Source organism: Pelodiscus sinensis, chromosome 1 (genome assembly GCF_052426305.1).
Source record: "Pelodiscus sinensis isolate ZL-2025 chromosome 1, ASM5242630v1, whole genome shotgun sequence".
NCBI classification, from domain to species: Eukaryota; Metazoa; Chordata; order Testudines; family Trionychidae; genus Pelodiscus; species Pelodiscus sinensis.
Window position 1 is genome coordinate 245129615 of NC_143052.1, and position 16460 is coordinate 245146074.

The 16460-nt window shown below is 48.8% G+C and overlaps 1 protein-coding gene across 2 annotated transcripts in view; it reads left to right on the forward strand.

Moving 5' to 3' along the window:
* COL4A1 (collagen type IV alpha 1 chain) overlaps positions 1 to 16460 on the forward strand; it is a 193983-nt gene that overhangs the window by 88997 nt on the left and 88526 nt on the right. For both annotated transcript variants that reach the window (XM_075918577.2, XM_075918579.2), the window contains exons 4-11: positions 35 to 79; positions 4813 to 4857; positions 4951 to 5013; positions 5109 to 5162; positions 5294 to 5320; positions 8867 to 8950; positions 9701 to 9763; positions 14371 to 14406. In XM_075918577.2, coding sequence (XP_075774692.2) covers positions 35 to 79; positions 4813 to 4857; positions 4951 to 5013; positions 5109 to 5162; positions 5294 to 5320; positions 8867 to 8950; positions 9701 to 9763; positions 14371 to 14406 — 417 coding nt within the window. The remainder of the gene's footprint in view (positions 1 to 34; positions 80 to 4812; positions 4858 to 4950; positions 5014 to 5108; positions 5163 to 5293; positions 5321 to 8866; positions 8951 to 9700; positions 9764 to 14370; positions 14407 to 16460) is intronic.

Here is a 16460-nt window from a genome sequence, read left to right on the forward strand (position 1 = left end):
TGTGAAAGACATATTTATTACATTTTTCTTACAGGGTGATACTGGAGAACCAGGACTACCAGGAACAAAAGGAACAAGGGTGAGTTATCTGCTCACATTTAGTTTTAATAATTTTGAAGAATATAGGTTAAGATTTTGTAAACCGTAATGCCTTAATGGCTAGCTTAATTTTTCATCATATATGTTTGCTCTTTTCCAAGTGCAAGGTAATGTAAGTCACTTCTTTGAGTTAGTCAATGGCTACCTGCTAATTTCAGAATCCTTGCTCTTGTTTTGAAGGATCAGTAATATGCTGCCCCTACCTCTGTCCTCTTACATTACCTACCTGGACCTTATTACTCAACTGTTTATTTTGGTCTTGACACTCTTCGGCTACGTCTACACTGGCCCCTTCTTCGGAATAGGCATGCTAATTTCGAACTTTGGAATAGGGAAATCCGCGGGGGATTTAAATATCCCCTGCAGGATTTAAATAAACATGGCCGCTGCTTTTTTTCCAGCTTGGGGAAAAGCTGGAAAAGAGCGTCCAGACTGGCGCGATCCTCCGGAATAAAACCCTATTCCGGAGGATCTCTTATTCCTACTTTCAGAATAGGGCTTTATTCTGGAGAATCGCGTCAGTCTGGACACCCTTTTCCAGCTTTTCCCCAAGCCGGAAAAAAAGCGTCAGCCATGTTTATTTAAATCCCGCGGGGGATATTTAAATCCCCCGCGGATTTCCCTATTCCAAAGTTCGAAATTAGCATGCCTATTCCGAAGAAGGGGCCAGTCTAGACGTAGCCCATATGTTTCCTTCTCTTCCAAAGCTTGTTGCCCTTTCTCATGCTTTGTTATGTTTGGAAAGCCCACCACAAGTTGCCCCTCTTTCCTATTTTAAAAGCTTCCATAGAAATATTACTTCTTCTGTCTCACCTATAGGAAATCAAGAGGGGGGAAAGGAGTCACCCACATACACATCAGTTGACAGTAACATTAATATGTGTGCATGGCACGAGGCTCAATCCTGTGCCGATTAAAATCAAAAGGAAAATTTCTATTGACTTCAGTTGTGCTGGAACAAGTTCTCATAGTATCTCTGTGATCCTACTGACGATTGATCATCAATCTGTTTGGTGTTCTTGAGCTTCTTCTTACTTTCCTATGCTGTGCATTTGTCGCTTCTGTTATGTTCATTTTAGCTTGCCAGGGCATTGGCCATTTGTTTATTCATTTTGTGGGATGCCTCGCTCTTTTTGGGCACTATAAATTAATGACATAATAATAACAAAAGAGAACTCGAATGTGTTGTATTTTCTGTGACATTTTTACACCTATGGCTTTCTGGCACATAATTTCAAGTAGGCTTACTTAATATGGCTCTTTAGTGCCCTCTGGTGGCCAGATCACATAGAGCTTGAGTCAGCTGAATTGGCACAAGCCACTTATACTGTGGGACTCAGAGGTCTTAAGTCAACCCAACTGTTTATGATAGACATACTCAGAGGCACCGCATTACATTAATATAATAACTGTACATGTGCACCATTTCAGTAACAGGAGAGTGGGGATTTATTAATGCTATAACCTTGTGAATGAAATTACAAATACCCAAGCTAAAAAAACGACATCCATCTTTCCTGCTTACGAAGACCCATTTGAGAAATTCGCCGGAAGACTAAATAAGTTAATAGCATGAAAAGCACTGGCCTGGACAAACTGCTGATTTGTTAAACTTGAAAAGTATTTGAGTGTATGTCTACACAGCAAAGTTATTTCGAAATAACAGTCGTTATTTCGAAATAACTTTACCAGCATCTACACAACCAAACTGCTATTTTGAAATTAAACCAAAATAGCGGAGGGTTTATTTCGAAATTGGTAAACCTCATTCCACAAGGAACAGCGCCAATTTTGAAATTGCTATTTCAAAATAAGTGCTGTGTAGACACTTATTTCGAAATCGGGGGTCTCCACCCCTTCCCAGGATGCCCTGGTGGCCACTCTGAGCACAACCAAGAAAACTCCTCTCCCTTCCTCCCTTCCCGGAGCCCTTAAAGGGATAGACTCTGGCCACAGTACCTGTGCCAGCTCCAAGCCTGCCAGCCCAGAACCAGCAGTCACTGCACATGACCCAGTGGCCCCTGCATGAGCCAGGCAGCCAGGTGCCAGCCAACCCTCCACCGCTCCCCAGGAGCAGTATGCCAGCTCCCAGGAGCCTGCCAGGGCCCAGAGAAGGTGGGCGCCTTCCTGGTCCAGGGCAGAGATCAGGAACCTAATTCAGGTTTTGGGGGATGCCTCCAACGTCCATGATCTCCGCACTAAGCAGAGGAATGCAACCATCTACAGGAGGATGGCTGCCAGCTTGGCCACCAAAAGTCACATGCGAACCCAGGAGCAGGTTTGCATGAAAATAAAGGAGCTGCGGCAGGTGTATGCCAGGGCCACAGGGGGCAGCTCCCAACCAGGGGCAGACCCAGACCCCTGCCCCTATTTTGATGCCATGGATCACATCCTGGGGGGCAGGATGGTCCGTGCCCCCCAGGTGGTCATCAACCCTGAGGCAGAGCTTGCTGCCTCCTGCTGCTCCAGCCCAGCTACTGCTCCTCCTCCCACTCCTTCTTCTCCTCCCACTTCTTCTTCCCCACATCCCCAGGGATGCCGAGGCCCCCGCACCAATGGTGCCGAGAGATAGTTGGGCCGGCAAGACCCCCAAACCTGAGCCCTGAGCTTCTCCTCCCCTTCCTCCCCTTGCCTTCCCCTGCAAACTCCCTCCTCCCGGGTTTCCCCCTCCCCCTCCCACCTTTCCTCCTCCCCCTCCTACCTTCTTTCCCCAGTCTCACCTCAGTTTCATTCTCCTCCACCCCAGTTTTGTTCAATAAAGAGGCTTTGTTGTAATGAACATGTGCCTTTTATTGTACAGCAGGAAGGGGGGTTAGGGAGGGGTAAGTGGAAGGACGTGAGGGAGGAATGAGGCACAAGCCCCCAGTGGGGCACACCAGGGAGACTGTTACTGCCTGCAGAATGTGCTGCCAGGCTCGCAGCAACATGTCCAGGAGAAGTATCAGACTGCCCAGAGATGGCTGTGGCTCCATGCGGCAGAATGCTGTGGTGTCCTGAGTGAGGGCAACCAGAGCACACAGAGAAAAAAATGCTTTGCTGTCCCTCAGCAAGGTAGGCAAGCAAGCGGGGAAACCTTAGAACTGTCTATCCAGGGGAGGGAGAGTCCCTTTAAGCACAGGTCTCAGATAGCCTCAGGCAGCAGCCACACAGCCTTAAATGTGATTCAGCGTCCTATCAGCGTGGACGCGCTATTTCGAAATAGCAAAATGCTATTTCGAAATGCATTTTATGTCTAGATGCGTTATTTCAAAATAAGCTATTTCGAAATAACGCTGTAGTGTAGACATATCCTGAGAAAATTAGTACCGTATATTCCGGCGTACAAGACGACCTCTGATGTTAAAAAACATCCCCCAAAAATCGGGGGTCATCTTGTACGCCGGATGCCCCCCCGCCGGAGCCCCTCCGCGGCTTTGAAAGCCTCGGGGGAAGCCGACGGGGGGGCATCCCAGGCGCGCATGGGCTGCCCCCCCGCCGGAGCCCCTCCGCGGCTTTGAAAGCCTTGGGGGGAAGCCGGCGGGGGGGCATCCCAGGCGCGCATGGGCTGCCCCCCCGCCGGAGCCCCTCCGCGGCGGCGCGGAGGGGCTCCGGCGGGGGGGCAGCCCATGTGCGCCTGGGATGCCCCCCCGCCGGCTTCCCCCGAGGCTTTCAAAGCCGCGGAGGGGCTCCGGCGGGGGCGCAGCCCATGCGCGCCTGGGATGCCCCGCCACCGGCTTCCCCCGAGGCTTTCAAAGCCGCGGAGGGGCTCCGGCGGGGGCGCAGCCCATGCGCGCCTGGGATGCCCCGCCGCCGGCTTCCCCCGAGGCTTTCAAAGCCGCGGAGGGGCTCCGGCGGGGGGGCAGCCCATGCGCGCCTGGGATGCCCCCCCGCCGGCTTCCCCCGAGGCTTTCAAAGCCGCGGAGGGGCTCCGGCGGGGGGGCAGCCCATGCGCGCCTGGGATGCCCCCCCGCCGGCTTCCCCCGAGGCTTTCAAAGCCGCGGAGGGGCTCCGGCGGGGGGGGGGGGGCAGCCCAGGCGCTCCTGGCGGCTTTGCTCCCAGTGCCTCTGGTCTGCTGGGGACCATCTCCAGCAGACCAGGGACACCGGGAGCAAAGGAGGCGGAGGGGCGCTGGGGTATAAGATGAAACCCTATCTTTTAATTAAAAAGATAGGGGGTCGTCTTATACACCCAGTCGCCCTATACGCCGGAAAATACGGTATATGTGTTTCAACTCTGCAATTTTTCTGAGCAGTAAAAATTAAAGTGGCCATGGCTTATGTAAATGCATTGGCCATGGCTTATGTAAATCAGAGAAGTATTTACAGAATTATGTCAGTATTCTCTTAATGTGAAAAGGAAATTTCTGTAGATTTCACATTATGAATGACAGTGGTGGCAATTGTAGAAAAAATATGCACTCCTTTAGCAGCACATTCAGATCTGATTAAATTCTCATTGAAAATAATGAAAATGAAGTTGATCAAAGATTTTTCAACATACTTTGGAAAAAAATCAAAATGTTTGTGGATTTGTTTTGTTATTATTTTTCACCTAGCCTAGCAAGTGATTGAAATTTTGAGAAAATGTCTTTGCAAAAATGTGAGGGAAATTTTACCAAATATTTTAATCAGCTCGAAAATGATCATAATTAGATGAGACCCATAATTTTGTATGTTATTGGGTAATTTTGATGTCATCACTTTATATTTTTTAATATGTGTTCATTAATTACAGGGCCCACCCGGTGCATCGGGATTTCCAGGAAACCCAGGTCTTCCGGTATGTATGAAGCATACATTTATTCATAAGAACCTTACAGTTTTACTAGTGACAATAGCATTTGTTACTTTTTCTGCTTTCTCCTAATGGCAGGGCATCCCTGGACAAGATGGCCCACCAGGTCCACCTGGTATCCCAGGATGCAATGGCACAAAGGTGACATTTACATTTTTAACAACAATTCTCTTCTACATATTATTTAAGATATCAATGTGTTTCCTAAACAAAGTCAATTTCTCTGTTCTCTTTAGGGTGAAATAGGTCCTGTTGGTCCTCCAGGTTTTCCTGGATTGGTTGGGATCATAGTAAGCAAACATTTTTTATACATAATTCATTCCTGTCACTTCTGATGCTTGAAATTTTAAATGTAATAAAAGTTGTATAATATCAATAATATGTATGAGAAAAAATGATACATTTTAAATGTATTTTTCAGGGACCTCCAGGACCTCCTGGTATTAAGGTACATTTTGTCTTTAAAATGAATGCATTCATATATTGCTTTCCAAAGTTAAAAATTGGAAGACCTATGAACATGAAAATTAGCGGTCCTTACTTAGGTATTCATGCTGCAAAGCGATATGTAGATGGTTCATTATGTAGATGGTTCAACAACAAAGAAAATAGTACACACTGTTAAGCAAGTGTCTAATGCCCATTCCCTGATCTATAAAGACTTACATTCATTTTTAAGAGTCAGACATACCATTCAGATGATACCAATTTGGAAGGGTTGCAAGTGCTTTGGAGGTTAAGATTGAAATTCAGAATGATCTGGACAAACAGCCTAAATAGTCTGAAGAAAATAGGAAGAATTTCACTTAGGGTGTGTCTAGACTACAGAGTTTTGTCGACAAAAGTGGACTTTTGTCAACAAAACTATACCTGCATCTACACTACCGCTGAGTTCTGTCGACATAACGTCAACAGAACTCAGCGGTTTTGTTGACGCTGGTAAACCTCATTTTACGAGGTATAACGCCTTCTGTCGACAGAGTTTCTGTCGACAGAAGGTGTTATTGCATGTAAACTGTCCTTTGCGTCTACACTACCATGTCGACAAAGCAGCTTGCTTTGTCAACAGAACTGAATGTAGTGTAGACGCTCTTTGTCGACAGAAGTTTTGTCGACAGTATCTGTCGACAAAACTTCTGTTGACAAAAGCCTGTAGTCTAGACGTACCCTTAGAAAGGAACAATCAGTTCCACACATACAAAATGGGAAATGACTTCTTAGGAAAGGGATACCTCAGGAAGGGATCGGGGGGAGAGGAGGCGATAAAGGGTCACAAGCTAAATACGAATACGCAGTGTAACTGTTGCAAAAAAAGCAAATATGTCTAGAAAACATGACCTATGAGAGAAAATTGAAAAACTTGAGTTTGTTTAGAGTGCATCTACCCTGCAGCCTTAGCTCGAAAGGTTTACCAGAGGTATCCCGAAATAGCCTTGCAGTGTACACATACCCCCTTAGTCTGGGGAAGAGAAGACTGAAGAGGGGCATGATAAAAGTTTTTAAGTAGATAAAAGGTTGTTACAAGGAGGAGGAAGGAAAAATATTCTCCTTAATCTCTGAGGATGGGACAAGACTCAATGGGCTTAAATTGCAGCAAAGTACATTTAGATTGGACATTAGGAAAAACTTCCTAACAGTCAGGGTGGTTAAGCAATGGAATAAATTGACACAGGGAGGTCTGTGAACTCTGCATCACTGCAGGGGGCCTGGAACAATTTTTATAGTGTGGGTGCTGAGAGCCATTTAAACCCTGTATATAATAGAAACCACTTCAAGCCAGGGAGTGCTATAACACCCCCCACACTCCTCTGTCCCGTACCTGTGGATTACTGGAGATATTTAACAACAGGTTAGACAAATACCTATCAGAGATGATCTAGATAATACTTATTCCTGCCTTGAGTGCTGGGGATGGAACTAAGAGGAACTCTCCAGATCCCTTCCAGTCCTACAGGTCTATGATTCTAAGTAGTCCATTTGAAACCAAATAAAGTACTACTTGTCAGTGTTCCCTCTAAGATTTTCCAACCATGGGTGCAGTGAGTTTTGGCTTGTGCACCAATATTGAGGACATGTGCTCTGGTTTGGATGAGTGCCACTGTGGCACCCAGTTTATTAACACACGCATTTTCTTGTCCATCGGAGTAGAACCCCCCCTCCACCACCATGTGGTGCATTCCGTTCCCATCCATCAGAACAGGCCCTGACCTCCCTACTACGTGGCAGCCCTGACCACCGGAGCAGGCCTTCCTCCCTGCCACATGGCTGCAGCAAGTCCTGGCTCCCTACCTCAGTGGTTCCTTCACCTTCTCAGCTGGCTCCACCTGCTGGAGTAATGCGGTCTCCATGGGAGGTGGGCAGGGAAGAATTGTTTGTGCGCGGCCACGCTGGTGCGCACCTTAGTGGGAACTATGCTACTTGATATGAGTAATGTTGACAAAACTGAGCCCATATGTGGGAAGGTTGTGTACCAGTTTATCATATGGTAAGATTTTGCCACCATTACTTATATTGAGTAGGAACTTCTGCTGTTTTCATTTCCAATGGACTACTTTTAGAATCTGGAGTGTAATGAAAAACTCTACAAGTTGGAACTCCCTAGTCCAGCACCCTGGGGACCTGAGCTGTCCCAAACCAGGGAATTTGCCAGACAAGGGGAGGTCAGTGCTTCCCTGTTGACTGCCTGCTTCTGGGTTTCTCTTCCTGGGGCTCCCTGCTCTGCCCTGGCTCCTCTAATGCTGGATCAGAAAGGGCTCCCCATGCTGCTGCCCGCAGGCTGCCTCAGTGTCCCTCAAAGCTCCCAGCTGGGACCACCTGGCCGCTGCAGTCCCACTGTCACAGGATGTTCCCCGAGGTTCCCCAGTCATTCGGGCCCCACTGCTACTGGGGGTTTCCCAGGGTTCCAGGAGGGGCCGCTTGGCCACTGTTGGCCCTGCAGTTGCCAGAGGTTCCCTGGATGGGCCTCCCACTACCAGCAGCTCCTCTGCAGCTGGGAGTTCCTCAGCTGGGTCCGGGACTCCCCAGCCATCTCCTCCAGCTGACACCGAGGATTCCCCTGCTGGAGCAGGGGCTCCCCAGCCATACCTGGCCCTGTTGACATTGGGGGTTCCTTGGCCAGGTCAGGGGCTCCCCAGCTGCTGTCTGGCCCAGCCGCTGCTGGTCCCACCTGCGCTCACCAACCCCCATGTTGTCTCCCACTGCTGCCTCCAGTGCTCTTTGGTCAAGCAACATCTGTGTTGCTGGACCAGAGAGTTCCAGATTTGAGAGGTTCAGTCAGTACTAGCATGTAAATCCTTCTTGAATCATGGAGGTTTATGGATTCAGCACAACTGGTATGGTTGAACAGGACAGGATGGGGCTGGGTTCATGGAGGCCATGCAGGTTGTGCCTTTCCTCCTCTGTATGCCACATTACACAGTTCCATTTTAACCTCAGAGAGGTTTTGGAGATAAAGTAGGTTGAATGAGGGTCAATTCTGGTGTATGTGTAACTACACTGGTTCACCATTTCTAGAGCCCATGTAGAGGTGGGGTGCTGTGCTGTGGTCATGGGGATTATCACAGCCTCAAAGTTGTAGAACTGGCTAGAGATCATAGCCTGAGAAGGAGGATCCTTGCCTATAAAAGGAACACACAGACCAGATACTTAGATTGGATGGACTTAAATTTAATGGCAACCTGTGGGATTTCCCCACAAATACGTGGAATGTAAGGGGCAAATAGAAAATTGGCACTGGAATATTTACTGAGTATTTCAAGGATACCTGACACTGAAAGGCTTTTAAGGACTACAACAGCTTCCTTGTGATATGTTTAAATCAATTAAAATATGTAAAAGGCCGGCCATTTTGTGATTTTCCCAAATGATTCCAAAGGGCCGTGTAGCTATTATGTTAGGTCTTTTCTTCAACCTTAATGTCAGGGGTATGGAATTGATGTTTTTATTTATGTAAGTATATATAATTCACCTTTATTTTTTTCTTCTCCCATGATAGGGAGACCCGGGTGAAGTAATTGGGCAAGTACCATGGGATGTGCTAAAAGGTGAAAAAGGTTTTCCTGGCCAGTCTGGACTACCAGTAAGTCTTAACTATGCTGATCCACCACACCTTTAAGTATGTGGAGGGGAGAGGGAGGGCAGTTGCCTGGCTTGCCAAAGGAGAGAGAGCAGTGCTTTATGAGAAGGTTGAGGGGAAGAGGGAGGGGAGAGAGACTGCTGCAAAAGGAGAGAGGATGAGCATGGTGTCATAGCCCTGGAAGAGCTGAGGAATTTAAAGGAGACAAGCCCAGGCAGGAGAATCTCTTTTCCCAGGGATGGGGGAAAGCACCCACTGTCCCTCCCTTTGAGGTGGCAAAATGCCAAGTTTGATCCCATTGTAAGTATCACAGTACCTATTCCTTTTCAGGGGGGATGGGAGGAATATTTTCCCTCACCATCAGATTGGCCTAGGAGGAGTAGTAATTTTTTTGCCTTCTCCACACTGGGTTCAGGGAGGGTTTTATTGACGTTAGGTGTGAAGGGTGTAGGGCTACATGTTACACCTCATTGCATAAATGTGAGGTAGATGTCCAAGGAGGGTCCTCCATTGGGAGGGGATACAGTGACTGGATAATATGGCTTTGTAAAGAACTTAAAAAAGAGGTGTTGGTTAGAGGAGTGGAATGGGAGACAGAGCGGTTTGGAGCTCCAATGATGGCCATGGCAGGGAGCTGATCCCCTTTCAGGTGTCTCCTGTCCTTCTTTCAGCATAGCCAGACAACATATATAATCATCATTATATTGCCTAATAAGTATCTCTTTCTAATGGCTCCCTTTTTTTTATATATAGGGTACACCTGGATTGCCAGGGCTCCAAGGCCCAATAGGGCCACCAGGTCCCTCAGGAGTTGAAGTACGTGATATTTTATGATAATTTATTAAGAAGAGAGAAATGCTACTTTATGAAAAAGATCTAAATGATTAATGTATTGGGGATAAACAGTATAGTGGATAGGGCATTTAACCTAGCACTTGGGCAACTCAGGAGCATTCCGTATTATACCACGCATTTTCTGTGTGACCTTGGATTCCAGGAGACTAATTCTGGTTCTTCAGGATGCAAATAACTCCAAATTTACTTTACTCCAGTTTACTTCATTAAAATCTGCCCCTCTTTCTGCAGTTTTGTAATAGGCTTTTACAATTTCCTTTCTTCAATCCATCGAAAATGTGTTACTGGTCTCATAGCCCAATCTAAATCAAAAGAGCTGCTGAGATTGTCCCAGAGAAGGGGTGGACAATAATTTTTTACCCGGGGCCACTTCAAAAATTTTGAAGGGGCGGGCCCAAGATGTTTCCTGTTTCCCCACACACAGACCATGATTGGTCTGGGAGCGGGGGAGCACGTGAAGCCTTTCCTCCATCCCCCCAAAAAAGTTCCCCTAGCCACCCATGCCCTGGTGGTGGGAGGAGTCTTTGTGTGATCCCCTTTCTGCCCCCAGGCTAATCAGGGCTTGGGGGTGGGGGAATACGCAAAGTCTCCTCCTGCCCTGCCAGGAATGCATGGCACTTCTAAGCGCCCCATACTCCCTGGCAGGACGGGCAACGCAAAGGAAACTTCATGCACTTCCCCACATCCCAGGCCCTGATTGGCCTCAGGGTGCGGGAGCAGCAGGGCCTGTGGAGGCCCTTTTGCCCACCCCTGTCATAGAGGTACCATTAGGAACAGCTACAAAGGAAGGGCAATCTCTTCCAATGTAGAAGATTTCCTATTGTGGTAAATTCCAAATGTCTGAGGCACCTGAGCTATTTGATATGTTGACAGGAGCAATAGATGTCAGAATATATTCTCTGCCTTGTATGGCTGTCAGAATACCATAGATACCAATAAGCAGGGACCAGTGAATTCTATTTTTAAAAATCAGCCTTGTCTATCTTTCCCATCATAGGCTATGTCTACACTGCACAGTTATTTCGGAATAAGTTATTCCAGAATAGTTATTCCGAAATAGCTTATTTCGAAATAGCACGTCTACACTGCAGGGAGCCTCAAAATTAGTCTGAGGCGGGCTTCCCTAATGTAGACGTGCAATCTCAATTTAGAGCCCCGGGAAGAATAGCTTTGAAATAGCAATAGTGGAGCGTCTACACACGCCTTATTTCGAAATAGCTGTCAGAATAGGCGTTATTCTTTGTAGAATGAGGGTTATAAAAGCTGGAATAAGCTGTCTGTTATTTCGAAATGATTTAAAAATAACAGAATTGCTGTGTATATGCTCGCATTATTATTTCAGAATAACAGCCGTTATTCCAAAATAACTTTGCTGCGTAGACACACCCATAGTGAGTTCCATTCAGGGCAATCTGTTTTATAGTTCTACTGCTGAACTGCAAAACTGCTGTGTAAAAAGGGAGTCAGATATGAGTCAGTTCAAACCTAGCTGAGTTTGGTTTGAAATAGTAGTTACACTTAATGAGTTAACAAAGATTTATTTAAATGAAGCCAGCTGAGGATTAGTATTCAGCAGAAGAGGTCAGAAGGATGTAAGATTTACATCTCACTTGAAAAATATCACCTTCAACAATACAGATGTTCTAAGGCTGGGAATAGGGATGTTAAATATTGGTTAATTGAATAGTCAATTAATCTCATGAATTCTTATCAGCAGGGCTCGACAAATTATGGAAAACCCTACTCGCCAAACAAAAAAGGGACTCGCCACCCTCCCTCCCCTAAAAAAGTGTTTTTTAATTGCATAAATTCCTAATAAGAATAAGAACAGTAATTACTAATAAGTTATTCATGAATATCACCCAAGTTATTAATAAATATCTTATAAACCTCTACCTTTTCCCTCTGCTGCCATGTCTCCTCCCCTTGCTCCATCAGCTCCCCTGGTGCCTGCTGCCCCCCAATCCCTCACCCTCCTCTGCTGTCCTGACTCCTGCCCTTCTCACTGCCCTCAGCCTTCCTGAGACCTGCCCCCGTCCATCAGCCCTTCTCTCCCCCCTGTGCCCACTCGTCCAGTAACCCCACTCTGCTCATGTGAGCTACCCCTCCTCATCCCAGTTCCTAACACCTCCCTCTACACACCTGCCCTGCCTCTCTCCTCTGGTGCTGGTCCCTCCTCTGCAGGTGTCTGCCCTTCTGCTTCACCCCCAGAATCCCCTGGCACCTGCACCCTCCTGGTGCCTCCCCCTTCCCTTACTGCCCCTGCCCCCTTTGCTCTCTTTTTTCCTGATACTCACCACCCTCTGCCCCCTGTTTCCCTCATGCCCCTGTGCCCTTACACATGCCTTGCTCCATCCCCGCCTTCCTCATGCCCATCCCTTCTTTCAAGCCTTCTCCCAGCACCTCCCCCTCCTCCCTCTAGCCCCCAGTGCCCTTACCCTCTCCTCTCCCAGCATCACCCTGTCCCCCTCCCACTGACACCTCCCCTCCTGCCCTTTTCCTCATTGTCTGCACTTGGCCCCCTGGGATTTGTCTCTCCTGAACCCTTGTCCCTTGGTGCCTTCCCCTTTCTTCTTCTTCTTCTCCTGACCTCCTCCCCTCAGCACAAGCCCCTTCCCCATATTTTCCCCTCCCCTTCCCCCAGCTCCTTCCCTTCCCCCAGGGACAGCTCTAGGTTTTTTGCTGCCCCTAGCAAAACATTTTTGTCCACCCCACCCCTCACTTTGTTGTTGTCTTTTACATGTTTACATTTTGCAATGGGTTTTTTTTGTTTGTTTTCGTTTTTGTCCTGGCATTTTAGCCCCATTAATAGCAAACAGCATTTTCATTTGTTTTTTTCCATAAAGGCAAAGGCGCATCAAGTAAACTCCCCCTTTCACTGCTGCTGGGTCACAGCAGCCTCTTCTCTGCCCTGTCCAGCCCCTCCCTATGGGCAAGCACCCTTCACTCCCGACCCACAGCGGGAGCAGGGTGCAGGGACAGCACAGAGCCAGAGGGGTGCAGGGAACAGTGGGAGAGTACTGGGGTGGCGCAGGGAACGGGAGGCATAGAGGGACACAGGGATCGGGGGGAGCAGGGTGAGGGGTGCGGTTGAAGCACGGGGAATGGGATGTGGGGAACAGGAGGGGCAGAGGGATCGCAGTCTAGGGGCAGTGCAGGGAACAGGCAGCACAGAGCTGGGGGGGCAGGGTTCAGGGGGAGCAGGATGTGGTGGAGGGACGGGGAATGGGACACGGGAACGGGAGGGGCAGAGGGATCGCAGTCTAGGGGCAGTGCAAGGAACGGGCAGCACAGAGCTGGGGGGGCAGGGGTCGGGGGGAGCAGGGTGCGGGGCGCAAGGGTGGTGCAGACCCAGAGAGTCACAGGGAAGAGGGAAAGCAGGGAGTCCGGGGTGCAGGGGAGCAGGAGCGGCGTGGGGAACGGGCAGCATGGAGACAAAGGGGCCCAGGGCAGGCGCAGCGAGCTGGGCGGTCGACAGGGAGCGGTCTCTTGCCGACGAGGGGGTTGGGGCCGTGGCAGGACTGGAGCTGGTGTGGCGTGGCGGGGCCTGGCTGTGCCGTGCACTGCAGCCAGCTCCCAGGGACATGCAGCCAGAGCCGAGCTGCCGCGGCCCTTTAAAATCGGGGGGCTCATGCCCTGCCTCCTCGCACCAGAGCTAGAGCAGGCACCCCAGTGGCAAGAATCGCGGCACTACCCTCTCCCCGGTGGTGCTCTGCTCCTCCGCCGGCCGGCGGATCGGATGGGGCCCGCCACCCGTAGTACGGGCTTCGTCCAGTGTGTCACAACGGCCCACCGGGCCAGTCTGCCCCTGCACTCACCAGCTGGTAAAATCTACTCGCCATGAGTGAGCAGGCGAGTGTATTTGTCAAGCCCTGCTTATCAGTTACTCGACTATTCTATAATCCCCGGGGATGTGGACAGCAGCCAGTTCACTCTGGCCCCATTCCTGTGGAGCCCCATGCCACACCACGCTGCTGCCTCTCATAGTCTAGGGGCAGTGCAGGGAATGGGCAGCAGAGAGCTGGGGGGGGCAGGGATCGGGGGGAGCAGGATGCGGTGGAGGGACAGGGAATGGGACACAGGGAACGGGAGGGGCAGAGGGATTGGAGTCTAGGGGCAGTGCAAGGAACTGGCAGCACAGAGCTGGGGGTGCAGGGATCGGGGGAGCAGGGTGCGGGGTGCAAGGGCAGTGCAGAGCCAGAGAGTTGCAGGGAAGAGGGAGAGCACAGAATGCCAGGCGGGAACTGGTCCACAAGGGGAGCCAGTTTTAAAAACAGCTCCTCTTGTGAACCAGCTGCCTGTTGCCCCATGCTGTTGCCACTGTCCAAGGGGGTGGGCGGGGTGGGGGGGGAGGGCTGAGCTCTTGGACCTGGCACAAGCTGAACTATCTGTCTACCTTGCTCCTAATACACTTTAAATGCAGAGCTGCAGCAAGGGTAGGTCCAGAACCTGGCATGAGCCAAGACTGAGCCGGGTTGCTGGTCAGCCTGCTAAAATATTGACTGGTGTAGTCTATACATCACATGTAACGTATAATATGCAGTCTAATAAAATGTCTTGTCTTACAGGGTCCCCCAGGGCCTCCAGGAGATCGGGGTGAGAAGGTGAGGATTTTCTTTGATGGTACTATAAACATTTGAGCTATTTAAGCTATTTAGTTTCTAGATGTTCTGTGAACTCTTGTGTCTTTGTGTAAAATGTTGAATCTTAATTAACAGGGCCTCAAAGGTGTGGTTTTGTAGGCTATTCTGTGAGGCTATGTCTAGACTACAAGGTTTTTTTGAAAAAAAAAGTGACCTTTTCTTCAAAACACTTCACTTGTGTCTAGACTGCCACCACAGAAAACCTCATTTTATAAGAAAAAAACGTCTTTTTTCAAAAGAGCTCTTTCGAAAAAAGGTGTTCTGGAACGCAAACAGGGTTTTTTCAAAAGAGAGCATCCAGGTTGCCTGGGTGCTTTCTTTTGAAAAAGCGGATTGCTTTTTCGAAAAAAGTGGTGGCTGTCTAGACAATCTCTTTCGAAAGAAGCTTTTTCAAAAGATTATTTCAAAAAAGCTTCTTTCAAAAGAAACGGATAGTCTAGACGTACCCTGAGATATGCTCTCCTATCAGATTAAAACATCACTAAATGCTGCATTCTTCTTCATTTGTATTATTATTATTATTGATTAATTTTATTATTATTTATTAATTTCATGTGTGTGGAGAGTGAGAGAAAGAGAGGGTTAAGAGGGGCCTAAGACGAAGAACCAAATCGGAAGGTTCAGGACATCATTTTGTTGTGTCCTGTATACATACTTATTTAAAAGATCTTGCAATATGCATTATGACAGAAAAGATAGGGAGTATGCTGAGGCAGAGTAGACAGCCAGGTAAATATATAAAAAAGTACATCTTGATGTAGTGGGCACGAGTCATGATTTGCTATCTGCCTTTGTCCCATATATTGCATTTTGATGTGGCATCTACAAGAATCAGAATCTGTGTTGATATAAATCAACTGAAGGGAGGTTTCCATGTCTCATCCCGGTATTTGCATGAAAATTCTAAACAAAACTTCTGACTGATTCCTCACCACTCCACAGCCACTCAACAGGCTCTGTATTCCTTCCATTCTCTTGATGATGGCGGCAGGATGTCATTGAATACAGTAATTACTCGTTCCACACGTTCCCACTTAACACGTTTTTGCGATAGCACCATTTTTTTTAGGGAATGTTTTTTGAATAACACGACCGTCCCCAAAATAACACGAAAAAAAAATCAAGTGGTGGACTACTTCATTCGGAAGTATAAATTGTGAAGACAGAAGTAATACAGTAGACTTCCGATAATCTGGCGTACTGGGAGGTACTATAAGGCGGCTGTGATGGGTCTGCTGGGACCCGCAGTGTGTCCAGTGATGGGGGGTCGGTGGGGAACAGCACGGCAAGCGGCAAACCCTCTGCCACATTGCATGAAGGTGAGGGAAGCCCCGTGTAGTCGCCAGCGACACACCGGCTGGGGAAACCCAGCTGCCGGCATGCAAGCAGGGGCAGAGGAAAGGGGTCGAGGTGTCTGGGGACATGGGCTCCCCGGACACCTTGCCCCTCTCCTCCACCCCTGCTTGCAGCCTGGCAGCTGGGTTTCCCCAGCCAGTCTGGTGCCGGCGGCTGCGCAGGGCTTCCCCTGCCTCTCTGCAATGCGGCAGAGGGTTTGCCGCTCGCCACGCCATTCCCCCCCCCCCTCGCCAGATGCAGTGTGGGTCCTGGCAGACCCGTCACAGGGGCATACTCCCAACCCAATCCTCTTCCCCTCTCCTCCCTTTCCCTTCCCCAGAGCCAAACACCTCCTCTCCCTGCTGTAACCCAGTCCCCTTTCTCCCACAACCTTATGTCCCAGTCCCAAGGCAGCTGCCTGTGCTCAGCAGCTGGCTACTAGCAAGTGCAGTCTGGATCCGCGAACGCACATGCGGCTGACTAGAGCACTTCCGGGTTCCAGTTGATGCCAGTTGGAGTTTTACTGTACAGTACATCGTTTAATGTTGACGTTGACGACTCAGCACCAACAGAAAATTGACTTTGACATCACCACTTGAAACGCAACCTCCACCTTTTCCATTATTTTCAATGGGAAAATTGACCCTGTATAACACGTTTTTGCTTAGCACGATCATTTT